The 19507-nt window shown below is 42.5% G+C and overlaps 3 protein-coding genes across 3 annotated transcripts in view; 1 reads left to right on the forward strand and 2 right to left on the reverse strand.

Annotated features, from left to right (window-relative positions):
• The window catches only part of rab40c (RAB40c, member RAS oncogene family), a 20370-nt gene extending 15042 nt beyond the window's left edge, over window positions 1-5328 (reverse strand). The window contains exon 1 of the mRNA XM_080855884.1: window positions 3906-5328. Within this exon, the coding sequence (XP_080712010.1) occupies window positions 3906-4047 (142 nt within the window). The 5' untranslated portion in view covers window positions 4048-5328. The remainder of the gene's footprint in view (window positions 1-3905) is intronic.
• A 2547-nt stretch (window positions 5329-7875) lies between these two features.
• Window positions 7876-16332, reverse strand: pigq (phosphatidylinositol glycan anchor biosynthesis, class Q). The gene is made up of 11 exons (XM_080856529.1): window positions 16197-16332; window positions 14873-15641; window positions 14606-14737; window positions 14332-14452; window positions 13961-14087; window positions 13521-13674; window positions 11751-11862; window positions 11170-11250; window positions 9805-9919; window positions 8881-8942; window positions 7876-8152 (listed from the first exon to the last, which is right to left on the reverse strand). Exons 2-11 carry the CDS (start codon window positions 15598-15600, stop codon window positions 8000-8002), a joined length of 1785 nt encoding a protein of 594 aa, XP_080712655.1. The 5' UTR covers window positions 15601-15641; window positions 16197-16332; the 3' UTR covers window positions 7876-7999.
• A 942-nt stretch (window positions 16333-17274) lies between these two features.
• eef2kmt (eukaryotic elongation factor 2 lysine methyltransferase) lies at window positions 17275-19403 on the forward strand (the record flags this gene model as incomplete). The annotated part of the gene is made up of 8 exons (XM_080856981.1): window positions 17275-17477; window positions 17574-17636; window positions 17964-18044; window positions 18151-18252; window positions 18407-18540; window positions 18740-18981; window positions 19078-19227; window positions 19303-19403. The coding sequence occupies exons 1-8, from the start codon at window positions 17355-17357 to the stop codon at window positions 19401-19403; spliced, it is 996 nt and encodes a 331-aa protein (XP_080713107.1). The 5' UTR covers window positions 17275-17354.
• Between the last annotated feature and the right edge of the window lie 104 nt (window positions 19404-19507).

Below are 19507 nucleotides of genomic sequence, written 5' to 3' on the forward strand. Positions count from 1 at the left end.
GCAGCTCAGTGTTGAAGCCAGCCAGGCAGGCAGGCAGGCAGGCAGGCAGGCAGGCAGGCTTGCCCATCCTCCATTATTAAACATGCAGAAGAGAGGCTAATGAGGAGGAAACAGCTCTTGGCCTCAGCTTTCACTTAAAAGGGAAGAGGGGGTGGCATTTGATCCATGCTACCCATCTAATTATATCTCTCTTTCTCTTTTCCAAAAAACCACACAACTAAACACACACTCCCTAATCCATGACTGAGGGCTCGATGCAGTTCACACACACACACACACACACACACACACACACACACACAATGTTGCTCCCATCTTCTTCCCAGAAAAAAACCCATTCACCATCATGTGGGTGGCTGATGCTAACATGTCCTCTCTCCGCCCCCATGTTGTTTTTTTGTGCTGCTGGCTGTTAGTCAGCCCGTGTTGATTCCACGTGTGGCCTGCAGCAGCCTCGCAGTCAGAGCAGAGCAGGGGTGGCAGCATCACTGCGGTGTGCAATTATCAACTCCGCACTGTGCTGCCAAGGCCCTCACTCTGAAATTACACACAGAAAGGCTACGAGAAGGAGGGGAGTGGGTAGACGGCAGGGCTCTGTGTGTTTTCTATGTATGTTGGTGGGGGGTGGGGTGGGGGGGGTGTTCAGAGCCGACAGCTCTGTGGTATTACCTTTCCACCACTTTCATCTAAAAGTTAATTTTCGGTGGGGGAGGGGAGGGTGATATTCAGAGCAGCCTGCCACACTGGCTATTCCTCAGTGCAGGCACACTTCTAGAGCACAGTCTCCAAAGCACTGCACTGCACTGCACAGCACAGCACAGCACAGCACAGCACAGCACAGCACGGCACGGCACGGCACTGCACAGCACAGCACAGCACAGCACAGCACAACAGAGCAGACGGGAATCTTCTCAAAACCTCAACTCAAACAGCCAGACCATTCTAATCTCTCCAGTCCTTAAACACACTGCTTTCTTTACACCCACTGTGAGTGATGTCTTGCACGGATTGCAGACAAACACAAAGAGCACCCAGAAGGGTGTGGATATGATTGACAGGTGTGTTCTCTCAGGTGCACTGAAGAGGAAGCACACGCCATCCCTTGGGGGTGGAATAGTGGAAAGTCTGGTTTTTAACGCCTCCTACCATTTATGAAGGTGTGGACCGGGCATGGATAGAAACACATCTTCAAATATTACCTCTGGCGCTCGTGGTGCAACGGACGGGTTGCAAACAACCTTGAAGGAATTTAAGGGCTAATAAAGTAAATTCCCATTCGACAGAATGTTTTTCTCCAACAGTAGGATTTGGCAGCCACTAGAGGTTGTTTAGCTGCTCCAAAACACTGTTCTTGATCCGAGCTCAAGTTTTGGGGGAAAAACAAAAAAACACTGGGTTGCAACCAAGAAGGGGGGGGGGGGGGGGGGGCAAAATGTATTACAGTGGGGAAAATGTCTGCATAATATCTTGCCTTCTTCTAGGGTTGGGCGATGTCTCCTTATTTGACAGAAGACGATGTTTACATTGAAACATCGTGATGGACGATGATATCGTCTCGTCGGGGGGGGGGGGGGGGGGGGGGAAATCTTAACAGGATTGAACCATCTTTATTACAGCGTATCAACATAAGAACAGAACATAGCTAAATCTCCGCTTAGCATGCTAATTACTACTGATAGCACTCGCAGGTAGCCCAAAATTTGGTATTTAAATTTAATACACAATCTATCACATTAGCAACTTCATGAAAACCCTTACTTTCATTAGGTATGCACATAATGCCTCACATACAGGTCGAACAAGAAGCATTGGAAATGTATAAGGCACAGTACGGTCAACTACTTGGCGACAAACTGAACTGTCACTATCCTAAGGGAGCTGCAGCCGGTACGCAGACGACGTTGCTAGGCAACATCACTATCAACAGAAAGTTTTCATACAGTTAACGTGCGGAAAGGCATTTTACGGCTGTTTTTTTTTATGCGGAAAACTATTGGCCCTAAATAAGCCAATATTGGCATATTGTAGCAGTAGCCTATTTAATTTTCATGCCTGACTTTAATTCATATGGGGGGGGGGGGGGGGGGGGGGGGGGCATCACGATGGTTACCATCCATCGTGATGGTGGGTCAAAAATGACGATGGACGATGATATCGTCCATCGGCACAACCCTACCTTCTTCCCTCTCTTGAAATATTCACACACGTGCCTTGTCTGAGCTCGAGGGAGAGCGAGAGGAAGAGGGAGAGGGAATCAATGCCAGGGAAGAAGCCTTGAGCATTCCCTGATTGAAAAAACAGCTTTGTGTTCGACATTTTTAATGAAGACTGGTGGCTTATGAAGCGCCTCATGTTTGCTGATTATTGTAAATCCCCTCAGAGTTTCTACGCAGTGATGGCCCTGATTGGATTTGGCAAGAGGAAAGGGGTTTTTGGAATCTCCTTTTAGTGGACCTCCCGAGCAATGATTAAAATGGCTAGCTGGAGACATCAGCGCAAGAGAAGGCCCAGTGAAATCCAGCAATGATTGCCACATCTGAATTCAAACATTCCAGAACACACGGAATCACAAAATACCAAAAATCATCATCATCACACTTGAGGGTGTATTTACAGAACAGGCGGTACCACCATCACCTATCAAATACAACTCTGCATAGCCAAACTCCTTTGCCAGCAAAAAAAAAAAAATCCTGGTACCTGGAACCTCTCTGCTGGCTGTGGGTTTGTGTGGGGGCTAAGGTCATGCATATTTCATCATAAACCCTGTTCGAGTTAAAAGGCTTTTCTGTTCTCCCTGATAGTATCCATCCACGGAGAAGAAGCAGCAGTCAGCTGTTGGATAGCTGGAAGGTAGGCAGCTTCTCATGTAATGTAGCTGCCTGGCACAATCCCCCAGGGATGCTGCAGCAGAGAGCAGGGGCTGACTGTAAGCAGCCTAATTATGGCTCAACATGATGCACGCATGTCTCCGTTCCTCTGCTGGTTTAAGCATGCTAGTTTTGACAGATCTGTAGGGTTGTACGCTCTGATCAACTGAGCTATCATGTGAGTTTCTGAATGCTGTCAAATACAGCAACGTAAAGACAGCACATGCACATGCACGTACACACACACACACACACACACACACACACACACACACACACACACACACACACACACACACACACACACACACACATTCTCAATTTTGTCCATAAGGTGCACATCCTGTCCTGAAATCTTTTCCCAAAAAGTCTACTGAGCATCTAACATCTGAAACTCTGACAATTCATATATTACACAGTTAAATCCATAGCCTGAGGGAGAGTAGTAACAACTTCTTATTCCTCATCATAGTTTAAGTTTGCTTTTATGATCAGAAATGAATGCCATGATTTCTGATTGGTGAAGTAGGAGAGTTTTGGAGCTGAAAATGGTGTTAATCACTGCTTTGGCAGCATAGTGCTTCCATTTAATACGTTAAGACCCGTTTTTATCCAAACCTACTAATATAGGCTTTACAATCTAAACATAAACATAACAAATACCCAATACCTTAGCGACAACTGTAAAGCAACATAACCATGATCCCATTGGTGACTAATGCAAACCACAAGTGCTTAGAAGGCCAGAAGGCCCCCTCATGCACACCATAAAGAGTGGGTATTCTTCTTCAGATGAGTCAACACTCTAAACAAAGTAACATTACGGTCATAGTATGTTCATTCAAACAGATGTAAACAGGCTGGTTTGTCGAGGTATATGTGGGCAATGTTTTGGTTTAGAATGTTTTGGTTGGGGGCCTTGTCTAGGCAACCTGAGTCACCCCGCAACAGCAGAAATGTTCTATGAGAGCACTCTCTTATGCCATGTGTGTGTGAATGGGTGAATGTTTATGTTTTAACTGAATATGCACTTACCACTACTGTATGCATACGGAGATTCAGCCGATCCATCTTGAAGACTATCCAAAATCTCCCCCTTCCCAACGTCGCTGTCCCCCACCAGGAGGAATTTGAGGAGATAGTCGTAACTCTTCACAGGGCTTCCCTGGGTAGTCATTCTCCCTCACATCTGAGCTCAAGTAAGTGGCAACAGAAATGGGGCAACAGAAAAGATGCCAAGGATGTAAACCCCTGAGGTATTTCGCGTTCCAGTCTACCTCACGAACCTTTCCAGCTAAAATAAGCTGGGCTGGCAGGTGGCTTCAAATGACTTCAAGGTTCAAGTTCTCTCGGTGTTGCAGGGCCAACTGACAATTACAGCTGGCAGTTTCGGATCTTTCTGTCTTTTAATGGTTAAAAACTATTTGGAGCAATTCACCAAACCAAACAATGTTAAAAAAGGTCACTCAAATCACGCCAACTCATTACTATAGAATGCAAACTGCAGACAACGCACCAAGTAAGCTAGCCAGCTACCTTTCAATCTAACTTGTTTACACAGACACTGGCCATTTCTTCTAGCGTTTGTTTGCTAGCTAGGTAACGTAAGCCTAACTACAGCATTTGAAAAGGTTTTTTTCCTATCTCAATGCCATTTAGTACAAACGAACGACATATGCTTCAAACGAATAGCTCGATATGACAATGACAAAACATCTGCGCTTACTCGAAATATCAACTGGCTCTTTTGCGTCCACTAGCCAGCTAACTTTAGCTTGCTAACTAGATTGGTCCGAGGCTTCATTGTTAGCTTGCTAACGTTTGCTAATCTGTCAACCATTAACAAAGGGTCTATATTTGACTATCACCAATAATTCAAACACAGGCGTTCCAACAACACAAGGATGTAGATAGTAACGATGTGTTTGCTAGCTGCCTATTGTTTTAAGTAATATGAACGGGCTCTCAAGAAAGAAAACTGTTTTCCCTGCCAGATAGCTAGCTAGCATGCGCTTCCAATAACTAGAAAACTACCCCTAGCTTGCTATGTGGATCGGTAATGTAGCCAGCTAACGTTACCTGTCAACTGCCAAGTCAATTTACAGGCAACATCTACCATACATTGACACTACATTAATGTCTAATGTGACATCAGTATGTCTATCTCCGGCCAATACTTTCACAACAATTGCAGAAACACTGCCAACTCAGTTGAAAACATGTAAGGAAGCTAGCCAAGCAGCTAACAGTAACGTTAGTTCATCAGACGACTGCACCCAGGCCCCTCTTTCTTTCCCCGGACAACAACGATTCAGAACTTCGCATGGGATATCCAGGAAGAGTCCAGAACGAGCTTGTCGCGTCCTCTCTTTTCTTCCACGTTTAGTCCCGTAACTCTCTTTTGTTCAGGTTGCATCAGAAGTGCTGAAACTATTTATTCTCGTCGTTATAAGACCACCTATCTCATATAACCAAGCATACTCCGCACCAAGCATCCACTGTCAGAAGTAGAATGTACTGCACTCAAGGCGCTTCAGTTGCTCCCACCCCCCCATAAAATAAGGACCACCTTCTTTGCCTTGCAATTGGATACCAAAACCACTTAAAATACTGTGATAGGTTAACAAGGAATTCAATCAAATGATATGCCAACGCATACAATGGCACCTTTTTAGACGAAATCCAGGCGGCAATATATCTACAAAATACAGGTTGTTACAATGTGCTGACTTGCCATCTTTTATATTGGCCTATTCGATACATTTTAACTTCCCGTCAACACAGAACTGGCAACGAAACAAATGAAAACAGTAAGAAGACACAGACATTCATTAATTAACGATGTTACTTATCACATGCTTTACAATTAATTAATTTATTTGCGAGAGGAGTTTGTTTATTAACTCGTTTGCTCACAGAAGCATCTAGATCAACTTTACACTTACCCCGCCCCAATGTACAATCTGAACGTATCAGCATAGCAGTATAGCATTGAGCTTGTCTATAAAAAATATAAATATTTCAGTACGCAAGTATAACGTCAAGTAGGCTACTTTTTCGGAGATGGCTTTGGGAATTGCTGCTCTTCATATTTGTCTTGATCACAACTAAGCCATGAAGCCATGTGTATGACAGCTGTTTGGGGCTAGAGGTCAAAGCACTTTCAGGAAAATGTTGGAGAGATTATTCCCCTCCCTCAGAATAAATTAAAATGCAAATGGGTATGAAGTCTTTGTGCAAGCCTATCCAGATCTGAGCCACGCAAGAGCCTCTTGGGGAGATGGGGGTGGGGACATCTGGACGTTATATACAGTTTTGTCAATGCTATGTTACCATTACTAGCCTGGAGTGTAAGCTGCCCAGGCGATTACCCTATTTTAATACCTTGATAGGTTTAGAGATGAAAAAAATGATTTATTTTTTGCCTGGTTCATCGCAGTCCAGTCAGACTCAAGCTGCGGCATAAATGCGAGACTTTCACTAAAAAAGATTTTTTTTTTCCACTTCAAAAAAGACACATTTACCATAACCCACTCAAAGATATTTTTTTCCACTTCAAAAAAGACAAATTTACCATAACCCACTCTCATAATCTTATCAGAATGTTTGGTCAGAACAATGTAGAGGTTAAAAGCTATTTCAAAGGTTAAACAAAGTGACTCTTTAGCATCCACTGTTGGGTCACTCGACCTAATATCGCCTAGCAATGCACTACCACACTATTGTTGCATACAGTGCAGGTTTTCTATGGGACCACTAGTGCCGGGTTCTGCTGATGTGCAATGTCATCCATTGGTCTTCCAGTCCTGTCTCCATTTTCCACAGGTCAACTCTAGGGAACAGCACATCTGTCATCCCTCAGTCGTATTCCCTTAGGAAAATACATACACATACACACACACACACACACACACGTGTGCGTCAAGTGCAGGCATACAGTAGATGTAAAATCTCAAACTCATAAATGTGTATTTAATTTAATTAGAAATTTTAATGATTATTCATTACAAACGACAACAGGATAATTAACAGCAGTTGTAGTACAGAGGTATTTCAATCACAAAAAACTTCAAAGATTAAAGAACAAATCAGAATGATTAATAAGACAACATAATTATAACAAAACTAACTGAATCAAATTTGTAATCACACATGTACGATGTACAGCCTAGCGTGGTTTGTGGTCAAGTCATAATTACCCTAGCAGTGTAATACACTAATATCTGTCACCATTCTGTCTTAAGGAGGACTCATAGTCTCAGGCTCATAGGCATATAAAACAGACAAAACAGAGAGAAATTCACAGTGTTTCAGCAACTGTGGAGTTGATCAAACCATTCAAACTGTCCCTAGGCTGGAACAGCAAGGATTTATGGACCTGTTTTCTACACAGCACCTAGGTACTACAAAGCTTCATCAATCATCATCTGCCCCCAAGCTCTCCCTGGACAAATACTATCTGCTGATTGGAGCAAGTGTGAGAAATAGCTGCCTGGGAAGAGACAATTAGATGGTGGCAGTGCTAAACGACAGACAGACTGGAAGGTCAACGGTTTGTCTTCCTGGTCAGATGATTGGAATGAGAGTTGGTTTATCTTCCCTACAGCAAATCAAATTGGATGGCATGTCCTCACCATGGTAACAGGTTGTAAAATACGTCTCTTGTGTTCTCTTACTGTGATGGCACATTTTTTAATCTACTAATAAAAAAAAGATAAAATATATCAGAATAAACAAGTGCATTCATTAATTTGTCTTCTTTTTAAGTACATATTTATCATGTTAAAAAACTGTCTCTGACATCTCAGTAGAAAACTATTCATCATGATCTGCATATACAAAATAAGTATCTTAAATAATCCTAAATAACACTTTTAACAACTGAAATTTGTGAATGAAGTCCCTTTCAACACATGTTAATAGGATTCACCTTTCTATACCGTAATCTATATTGATTCACTATCTGAACTACTTCATTATATTGGCAGCTATAGCTTTTTTTGCTTTTGAAAAAAGAAAAAGAAAGGAAACATCCCCTCTGCATCCCTGTGTATGCTCTTGTCCCGTCCCCTGTCCCCTACAGGGCTCCTGGTGCTTGGGCTGCTCTTGCTTGACCTTGCTTCGGGGCTTCAGTCTGTTTTGGTGCTCTTGCGACTCCAGGGATAGATGAGCTCTCCCACAAAGAGCTTCTTACACAGGGCCCCCCACGAGTCCTTGGGGTAGCAACTGTAGGTGGGCGTCCGGTAGCTCTGCACCACAGTACTGCACTTTATAGGATTGATCTGAAGAGAGAGATAGAGAGAGAGGGAGAGAGAGAGAGAGAGAGAGAGAGGAAGAGGGGGAGACAAAGAGAGAAAGAGAGGGGGAGAGAAAGAGGGAGACCGAGAGAGTGAGAATGAAAGAGAGGAGAGAGAGAATGGAGACATAGAGAGTGAGAGAGATAATAGAGACAGAGAGAGAGAGAGAGTGAGAAAGAAAGAGAGTGAGTGAGAATGGAGAGAGTGAGAGAGAAAGAGCGTGAAAGAGTGAGACAGAGAGAGAGAAGAAAATGAAAGAAGGAGAGAGGGAGCAAGGACAGGGTGATGGTGATGGTGCAAAATAAAGTGAATGTATAATGATGTTTTATTTCGGGGGCTGAATTAGGCAGAAATCAGTTGGGTATTAGAGCAGCTATATTGCCCTTGGTGGCATCCAAAAATATCTTATATTTCGAAGCCAAATGCAGAAGGCAGCTCTGACTATGTAACACAGGCAGACTGCAACAGTCAATATAAACAATAATATAGGTGTCATAACTATATCATAGCCTCATATATATTAATATGTACAAGTCTGATGTTCAAGAAAAAGATGAATACACAAAATGGGCTTGTGGATGACATAATATAATAGAAGATTATATAATACAATAGTAACAGTTTAAAAAGTTAACGTTTCTCAATATATTGTATGTGTTCCACTCAAAGACATGTTACTGACATGTCACATGTCATAAATAAATGAAACCCACCTCCATTAACAGATGAAGGGGAGTTCCAGCCTCTTCCGTCAACACTCTAAACTTCACCCCCTCTGCAGTGCAGACAGAGACAAACACAACATACTGCACTTAACATCTAGAGCAGCAGCATCATCACCACTCCACATTCCCCTCGTAAAGCATTTATTATGAACTCTTCCCGACCTTCACTCATTTGAGAAAACACAATTATAACATGAAGTATTATATAATTACTATTTAGAAATATACACAGATACGTTTTCTTAGGCAAATGGTCTTAAAGGTGCAGAGTGTAGGATTTAGGGGATCTATTAGCAGAAATGGAATATAGTATTGAGGTGAGGTGGCAGTTTGAATTTGGTGGTGCCGGTTGGAAAATAAGTGGGGTCAGAGGTCACTGGTGCTGGCTCACCATTGAGTTTGAGAAGTTTTAGAAACCAAATTTTGACAAATGGAGGATTTGTCATACTTATTATTTAGCCCAATTTAAAAGGCAAGGGAGCGTGAATCCTCAAAGAAGTGAAAACATGAAGCGAAATGAAATCGGGACAGGCAACGGCAGAAAACAAGGATAAACATTGGTCTGGTGGTTCCATCTTTCCCAGATGGAAATCACTGATGAGGGACAAATGTTTTCAGGGAGTTACATCGAAGTTGATGATGCGCCAAAACTAGAATTTATCTTTGTTATTTGGACGCAAAAGACCCAGTGACGTTACTGAGATCAGCCCACAGCTGCTGAGAATTATTGCCAATGAAAATGTTATTGTGTAATAATGTCAGCTCCTGTCAGCCTACAGCTAACATAGCCAAACTTCAGAATTTCAAATCCATGCAAACTATAACCTACAGTTTTACAGGCTAGAAGTGAGGCAGTGGTGCTGATGTTACTGATGGCACAACACCAGCTGCACCTGAGAATCCCCAGCTCACCTGCGAGCCTGTAGGGCCGACACACACGCAGCCCCATGGCAAACAGAGGGAAGGAGTTAATGAGGTCGATGCTGAGGTGGATGAGGCCTTGGAACAGCACCACCACTAGACGAAGCTGCAGGGACAAAGTGGGGGACAGGATAAGATTAAGGCCAGCTCACAACGATGCGCCTCCCTAAATAGCAGGCAAATTCAATCACTTTCTGTTAGTTGCTAGGATATTTAGTGCTCATTCACATTCTCGATGATAGCAGCAAACAATAAAATGTGATTACACGGCCATTAATACCACTGGGATGATATCATGGAGAGAGGTGTGTATGTAGCAAGGCGGTCTAGATGAAATAAGGCATGTAATCAGGAAGTACAAAGACCGGCTACACATTCCTCTCTCTTATAACTTATAAATAAGAAGCTGCTCAGCTTCAGCTGCTGAGAAAAACAAACATACACAATACTTTCTGATCATATGTCCAATACTTTCTGATCATATGTCCAATACTTTCTTATCATATGTCGAATACTTTCTGATCATATGTCCAATACTTTCTGATCATACTGTATGTCCAATACTTTCTGATCATATGTCCTTCTTCATAACCTTCAAATGGAGAAGTGTAAAAGGATCCTGTTTTGATGTCATGCATCTTAGAAACCCGTACGTACACTGCCGTTGAACTGACCTCTCACTGCCCTTGGAGACATGGGTCCTATCTCCCCACCCCCACCCAAAAACATGCATATTGTTACCACAGTAATATCTCTTGTCTTATGAGGACACACCACCAATTCCACATCAAATATCACATTTTTGCAGCTTTGCTAAGGATCCCCACTGTTCCCCACTGTTCTTCTGAAGAGTTTCAGGTATCTGATGAAAACATTTGCATATTTCTGTAACAGCATGGATTCCTGGGAGATTTTGTTGTGCGTGGGAAAATCTACAATGGTTCATTCAAACTTAGAAACTGTGCGAATGGACATTGATATTCTGTGTCGATGTGGTGTGAAAATGCTTCACTACGGAGTCCAATTTTGCTGTTTTTACACCATTCTGTCTGCTGGAGCAATTGTCTCTGGGCAAACAGTCACAGAGCTGCAGTAGGGGAAGCATGTTATGATAGTGAGGAAGACTCATGAATCTTACAAGGAGGATTAAAAGTTGATGAGGTTTTTCTTCCCCCTGTAATTTATTGAGGCTCTTCTATTCTCCATCTTGTAGTGCAAAAACTGTGCACTGAAATTTTCCATTTTTGAAATGTAAAACAACGTTATCTTTATTTTCTCATTCCCAATTCAGCATAGAGGTGCAAGTCCCCTAATAATCAACACGAAGCAAACAACACTGGTATCTGAAGGACTCACCAAGGTGAAGACCAGGTAGTACAGGGCAGTAGTGGGCAACAGGAACAGCAGGATGGTGAAGAGCAGTGTCCCGATGAACAGCTACAAAACAACAAGAAAAACATTTAAAATGTCTGCTTAAATTATGAAGACGCAACAGCCTCACACAGTAGTGCAGTGAGACAAGCCAAGACTTAGTGAAGTGGTGTAAGCCTGACATTACCCAGAATCAAAACATCCAGCAATTTATGTATGTCGTAAGGATTATAAAAACAGATTTTTTTGTATTTTGCTCGACTGGGTGACATAATCCCCAAAGCACCCAGTTAGAGGATACAGTGTGAGTGGTGCTTGATGGTGGAGGGGGGGTATCAGGTTTTCTGCCGTTTCATACACAGAAAAATCCTCATCACATCAGGACTCTAGACATTTATATGGTCATTTTATGTGGAGAGGGGAGAGATAAAGTACTCTTGGTGGGAAGGGAGCAAATAGGGTAACATGTGAGGTGAAGGGAAGGGAGGGGAGGGGGGGTGAGGAGCTCAGAGGGAGTCAGGGAGTGAAGCGAGCGTCGTGCAGAGGGGGGGCGCACTGAGCCGTACCTGGTCCAGGTCGTAGGAGCAGGAATCCACACGCTGCCGCAGCACGTTCCACTTCTTGCCCCGGAAGAGACGCCAGAGGGAGGACAGGCCGTAGATCTTCAGACAGTACAACCTGCAGGGCCCATCAACAGGCTGTGAGCTCAAGGCTAAAGCACCAGAGGCACTGGCAGTACAACCTGCTGGGCCCATCAACAGGCTGAAATAAAATTCTTTATAGACCATTGCACTGTTTTGTTTTTGTATTGTGTTTTTTCTGTATTGTGTTGTAATGTACATTTTGTGTAAGCACATTGAGAGTCAGTTTACCAAGTCAAATTCCTTGTTTGTGCAAACTTACTTGGCCAATAAAATCTGATTCTGATGTTAATTCTGGGTAAGCTCAAGGCTAAAGCACCAGAGGCACTGGCAGGACCAGATCTCAGGGCGGGGAGGACACTACTCTCCCCCAGAGCTCATCAAGCGGTCTGGTGCTTCTAGTAAGGTGGGCGTGAGCTGCCTATTTTGACAGAGAGGGGTGTGTTTAACTGCTATGGGACCTCTATAGGCCACACTAAAGCACATTCTGTGATTGAAGGTGTGGACAGCCCTCAAATCACAGGAGTCTATATACTATAGTGATAGACTCACACAGTGCTTCCAACTTGATAAACAATCACACTGATCTTGGCACTTACTGGGTGGGAAGCCGGAGGCTAGATCTAGAGAGAGTACCTGATATTAATCACCCAGGGCCTCAAGATGGGGGAAGGCCCTAAACATGACTAATATGCATTCATGTCATGGGTTTAGGTAAACAGGGGGCCCAGAGAAAATTGTTATGAAAAGTGGCCAGAGTTTTGTGCTACCCGGCTGGGTTTAGATGAACAAAGTAAAACAAGTCACGTTGTCGTCCTTAAGTTTTCACTGCTGTTGGTGTGTCATCATCCCCGAGTCATTTACCACTAGGGCCGAGCCATAACAGTTCTACTTCATTATTCTTTCAAGTGGCCTCACAGTTAAAACCCAACAGCTCCAGACCATAGCAAAGAAAACCCAGAGTCTTAAAGCAACTACAGTAGGGCAGACAAGGGCGTGCAGTGCTTATGGTCATGCTGGAGAGTCCACTCTAAATATACAGGTCCAGGTGCAGAAGGGAGCCCAGCGTTGTTGTTGTAAAGGGGGTGAAGATGTTTGAAATAGCTGACCTTTACAATTGCTCACTAACTGTTTTTTTTTTTTGCTTACAGTTTTTCCGTTCAACAAGCCCTGTTTGTATTTGCAACATCCACAGGTGCAGGGTCTTATATGGTTAACTGCCACAGATGGTATCTTCAGGGAAATACGAAAGCTTAGCAAAAGCGTAACCCCTTAGGCTATTTGTGATTGCTCATATCAACATGATGTATATATAAAAACATATAAACATGAATTTACTGTAAATAAACGGTGCAGATCAGGCTAACACTGCAATCAAATGTTCATAGTTCCATCAGTCCTCCCTATCTTTCGATTACAATCATTTCCATTGATTTAACACTTATTTTGTCTTCTTTAAGGTTTACAATCAAATGAACAACCAAAACTGACAAATTAGTGTTTGAAAGGTATTATGGTGCAACACAAGTGTGAGTGTGAGAAAACATATTTTACGTAACATTTAAAAACCTGTACATCATACCATGACAAATACTGCCCTCTGCTGGTAGACACATGCTCTCACAATAATCCACCATACAACTTAGTAAAACAAGGCACCACCACAAAGTATAGATCTATTAAGGTGAGCCTTACCTGGCCCCGTAGACATAGAAGCAGTAGATGTGGAAGGTCAGCAGGGCCACAATATCTGACAGCACAGAGAGGGCAAAGGTCAAGCCCAGACAGGCAGACAGGCCCACATACCAGAGGATCATCTCGATGAAGGGAGACATCAGGTGGATGTAGCCTGGAAAACAAACAAGGCTATTGGATCAGGATGTAGTCCAAAGCTTTGGTTGTATGTAGAGTACATCACATTAATTTCAAATCGTGTCTAGAAAAGAAAACTCAAGCATGAAATCACTATGTTAATGAAATACAGGTAGTATCTGTGTTAACAAGATACACTGCAAATATTTTAGAAGTATCTTTACCAAGTTTCTTTTGCTACCCACACAGCGAGCACCAACTGCAATATAAAAAGGCTACATGAAGTTACATGGAGAGATGGAGAGCCTTGGGCTCAAACTCACTGATCCACAGGTGGATGTGGTAGAGGAAGAACCTCCCCAGCACCTCGTCCAGAGCCCGGTTCATCTTCAGACCAGCTGGGGCGCCCATGAGCCACTCAAGCAGTTGCTGAAGCTCTTTGGCTACATGCTAAAACATTTGGAGGGTAACAGCTGATTTAAACCACTTAAACCACAAATAAAATGTTCACTGCTAACATGCTTTGGCCTTACATTAAATAACATTTACTCATATGTAAGCGGCTTTTATATACAGCGACCGAGGGACAGATTTACCATTTCACTATCTTCTCTATATTAAGGACTTATGATCAGCTACTGCTACCCCTTGTGAGCACTTTTCACATTTGTACATGTGCGTGCGTAATACTTACATCCGCAACTGGTACCAGTGTATTGGCAAGTGTGCCTATACGATTTTCCCTGTAGAGCCAAGATATTAGCAGCAGTCCAAGAGCCATGTCCACAAAAAAGGACACAAAAATGTTGGCTTTTCTGCAGGATGAAAAAAATATGAATATATTAATACTTAACTAACATATAGAAATAAAGTACACTACCATGTCAATTTCACACAATATGGGCTCCCCATTTAAGATTAACTTTGTACTACTACTGTAATCTGATCCCAAACTGTATTAACCGCACCTCATAAACTCCTTGTGTTCTGTGGCTTTCTTTGTAGACGTCACTGTTTGAAGATGCTCTGTTCTGTATCCAAACTGCACACAAGTTGACAGTTTGCTGGAAATGAACTTGACAGGACGTGTATTCAGTATCCTGCAGGAGACCAAAAGCCACAACCATCATCATTTTTAAACCATTATAATGCTATAAAACACAGACATATTATAAAGCACTGGCGTGTGTGCGTGTGTGTGTGTGTGTGTGTGTGTGTTTTGTGCTCTAGCTCACCTGATGTTGCATACCCAGTGCCAGACTGACAGGAGCCACGTGATGAGCATGCAGAGGGGTACAGAGCCCTGCTTGAGCAGCTCCACTATGATGCTGGCCTCCCTGCCCTCGGACTGCCAGTGCGTGGTCTTCAGAGGCCCGTCGTCGTACCTATCCAGGAAGAAGAGCGGCTCGCTGTGGGACACTGTGTGGAACATGGCGCGCAACTCAGAAGATTCCTTTCCGGAGTCCTGCATGGCCTCGTGGACGGGGTGAAGCTGAGACAACATGACCTTGCGCTGGTCATAGTGGATGAAGATGATCTTCTCTTTACCGCCGTTGTCACCGGCGTCTTCTTTTCCGTTTTGGATGCTTTTTTCAGATCCCTTGGATTTGTCCGTGAAGAGCGTTCCCTCATTGTGCAGCACCTGGCAGTGAAAGCCACTTTTGCCGATTTCACGGCTAATTTGCAGCCAGCGACTATAAGGGAAGATGGTGCTGAGGTCCTTCAGAAAGCTGTCCATACCCTCCTGGCCCTCTTTAGGCATACTCCAGGAGCCCAGCACCGTGAGGTCCACGTCTGTCTCACTCTGCATCTTGCTCAGGTACTTCTTGACTTGACCGGGAATGAAAGGGTAGTGGATGACAGCCAGGACCACAGCAGAGTCATGGCCAGGTAGCCAGCGACCAAGCATGAGGCCACTGTCGGCAGTGTTGCAGCACTGGGGGAAAAAAATCTTCAGCACCATACTTGCCAGTTGAGGGTTATCCAGCGACTGATGAAGACAACCTGCAGGTGAACATAATATGCAGACATCGGTGATTACATCTCTTTTAATGACATAAACTCTAGAGAATAAAACTAAAAGTTCCAACGATACCAAGCAATAAGGGTACATTACAACAATTTGCAAACAGCTCTGTACACAGATAACAATTAAAGCATACCCCGTGAAAATGTACTGGGAAAATATAACAAAAATACCCGTTTATTTTCTCTTGAATGTGACAGACACCGCTACGCCCGACCCATTGCTGTTGCCCCACTTTTGTCCTTCAGCTATATTGAACCGAGCTCACGTTTCTATAGTAACCACATCCCTCTGGCGAAACTAGATTCGTGGATTGCGTTTATTGATTTGTCACATCATTCAGCCTAAACAGTTAGGTCACTTAGCAAGCAATACTTTATATTTATTCAAATCCTGCAAGTTCCGCGTTTTTTAGATGACCAAAAACATTCTGTCATGCCGCGACTAGCTAGTTACTACAAAGGACTGTCAAACTTAGTTACTAACTAGATATAGATAGCTAGGTGGCTACCTAGCAACCTAAGGATACCTACCTTTGAATATGTAGCGAACAAGCTAAAAGAAATCAGTCCATCTTGAAATCTTTTAATAAACAGTTGCACACATCAGCGGATAAAGCTAACAATAATCCAGTCTGGCATATTCGTGTAAATGTAGCTTAGATGCTGCCGATGATCGTCATATTCATTGTTGATAGTTCGTCCATAAATACCTTCCGACTGTTTTGCTGTACTCACTGAAACTAGTTCCTAGCCGCATTGACTGATGTGTGTATCAACTGGAAATGTAACCTACAGACATTTGTACAGGATTTTGTTTCTTCATAAAAACCTGTCCCAGATATTGATAAGTACATCTGTTAAGAGGTGATCAGTTCAAATCAAAATTTTACAGTCAGAATATCTGTATAATCAATATAATCAACATAAAACTAGGCTTATAGTTTACTAAAACATGTTCAACTGATAATGGTGAAATGGGGATATACACCCATACGTAGGCTACCTGTTTTGATATTCAATACCTGCAAGCTGTTTCTATAATAGGTTACGTTCGTACATATTAAACACCATTTCACCTGAACTTCATCAGTATAATTTATATTGTACTATATTTTAATTTCATGCATCGTATCTAAATAAAAAAAATGTGCTTTCTTACCCCCTAATTCGTTCACCAATAACAGTCAACGTTGTCTTCTCATTGGAATATCACAGAGATATGTTTCAGAGAGACTGGTTCAAATGACAGAGCAAGAAAAAGAGCGGGCTTAAGAAGACCTCAACACCACTGTTCAGCCCTAGATAATATGAGCTGATTGATAACAAGGGTGAGGTTAGTAGATATCCAACAGTATTGGGCCCAATGCAAAGTTGGGAGAATAACCTCTGAACCAAATGTAATAATTATGCGTCCATTTTACTGTGACGAATGATAAAGTGCAGCTACATCAAATGATAATATAGACTACTGATAGTATTCACAATCATACAATTCACCCAGTAGAGAGAATGCATGAGCTGTAAATAAAAACTACAACAACAACGCAGCAACGCGGTTGTGTGGAGTACCACGAAACTATTCCGGGTAAACAGGAACTGTTATAACTGTATTGTGGTTACACGTAAAACCTTAGCGCACATTTCTTTCTTGATATAGATGAACAACTAGTGTTTACAGTCGTATAAAGAATGACGGCTACGGCTACTGGTTCAAATCATTTCGTAGATGATGCCAGTCAAGTGAAAGATATCGTTTCCACCTTCAGGGTACACTTCTTAGCCATGTGTCGGTTGAATACTCTCCCGTGGAGCGTAAGTGAATACTCCTGCTGGTTTAAATATGTTTGCCTTAATTTCAAATAAAATATGCTCGAAATAATGGATGCATTTTTGGAAATCTTCATTTAGTTGCTTAAAGGTGAACTCAAGAATGGGCGCTCATCAGATCTTGTCCTCGATATTTTGAATCAGGTTTGTATGTCTTAATTTAAACGTCTGTGGAGTGGTCCTTTATGTGTCGGTTCTCTGTAATACGCCTAATCAGAGCCTGTTATGTATGTAGGTGTATTAATAAAGCAGTATTGTACTAAACTAAACAGTAATCATTAACTAGTAGTTCAGCAGTAATGCACGGACACGTCATTACTTCTTCTCAAGTCGAATCATCTTCTTTGATAGTAAAACATCTTACATTCAACGCGTACTCGCCACCTAGTGGTGGTGCGTTATACAGGACACAACAGAGTCGTTTCAGCATCGTTGGCCTAATCTCCTTCCTTTACATTTCTTGTCATGTAGACATGTCTCCACACAGTTTGTCTCCAACATCCCCCGTCAGTGAAATACAGGCGACTCTTTCTTCAAGAACTGATTAAAATGGTTTGTTGTTTATTAATTGCACTCTGTAGCTTTTTACATTTGTGTTACTGGTAGTCATTTTAGAGGCTGTTCATGATTATTGATTGATTTTGACGAATCTTCCCAGCACGAATCTACCACAGCAGAACCATCGGATGAACTTTATGATGCCTTGAGTGAAGTTCTGGTCCTTGAAGAGGAGTCCATCTGCCATAAAAGTTATTTTCTGGTACATATCACACTTTTTGAGGACAAATGAGATAGCACACTTTGGCACTACCATCCTGTTGCATCTATAACAAAAAAAAGAAGCTCATTCATATCAATGTTCAAAGCAAAATGCCCTCTTCATTATCACTGTTCATTCATGTTTTGGTTGCCAGCCCTCAGGTGATACCGTGAGTCTGTCAGAGAGTCAGGCTGTTATATCTGAAGGCACTACAGGGCTGGTGACATGGGAGGCCGCCCTGTATCTCACCGAGTGGGCTTTAGAGAATCCACATATGTTCGGGAGCAGGTGAGTGCCAGATGCTATCCTGGCATTGCTTTCAATCTGTAGAGCAGTAGAGATTATTTCATACTAAACAAAGAAGCAAGCCCCAATATAAAATTGTAATATAGTTGATAAATTGTTGTTGTGAATGCAGTTTGTAATTATAAGCTAATTGTCCTTTGTCTGACATTGCTCATCATACTCTCGTCTGCCTTGCCTTTAGGACTGTACTTGAGTTGGGCAGTGGAGTTGGACTAACAGGCATAGCACTGTGTCGCTCCTGTAAGCCTAGGAAGTATGTATTCAGTGACTGCCACCCGACTGTACTGCAAAAGCTGCGTGCGAATGTTGAGCTCAACAGTCAGGGTCTGTCAGATGTATCGCTCTGTGTGGAGGAGTTGGACTGGGAGGAAGTCTCTGAGGAGAGTCTAACAGACATCAACGCCAACACAGTCATTGCAGCAGGTAGGACTGAGTCAGTTATGTCCAATGAAAAACAATAACCATAAGTAAAGCCATGTCTATAATGTTGTCTTGTCTTTTTATTTTTTATTTGTACAGATGTGGTGTATGACCCTGACATTGCAGATTGTCTGGTCTCACTGTTGGGTAGGATACTGAAGTCTTCCACTAAGAGTAGTCAACCAGATGTTTACATTGCCTCGACAATCCGCAACCCAGAAACGTACAGTTTCTTCAAGAAGCAACTCGGTGAGTAAAAATTCTGTCATTCATTTTGTGTTTCTTCCGATTTAGACTCAATGCATTTCTTTCTTTCAATTTCAGCAAATGCTGGAGTGAAACATTCCGTCGTCCCAGGTCCTACAACCCAAATCTTCCCATACAACAGACTCTCCACCATAGAATTAATTAAGTTACATTTGTAAAAAAAGAGAAATGTTGCATTATTTCTTTGATATAAAGTATTTATTTACATTATTTACACATATATGTCGACCTTATGTTTAAATACAAAAATCACAGGATGTTT

This window comes from Sprattus sprattus (assembly GCF_963457725.1).
Source record: "Sprattus sprattus genome assembly, chromosome: 18".
NCBI lineage: Eukaryota > Metazoa > Chordata > Actinopteri > Clupeiformes > Clupeidae > Sprattus > Sprattus sprattus.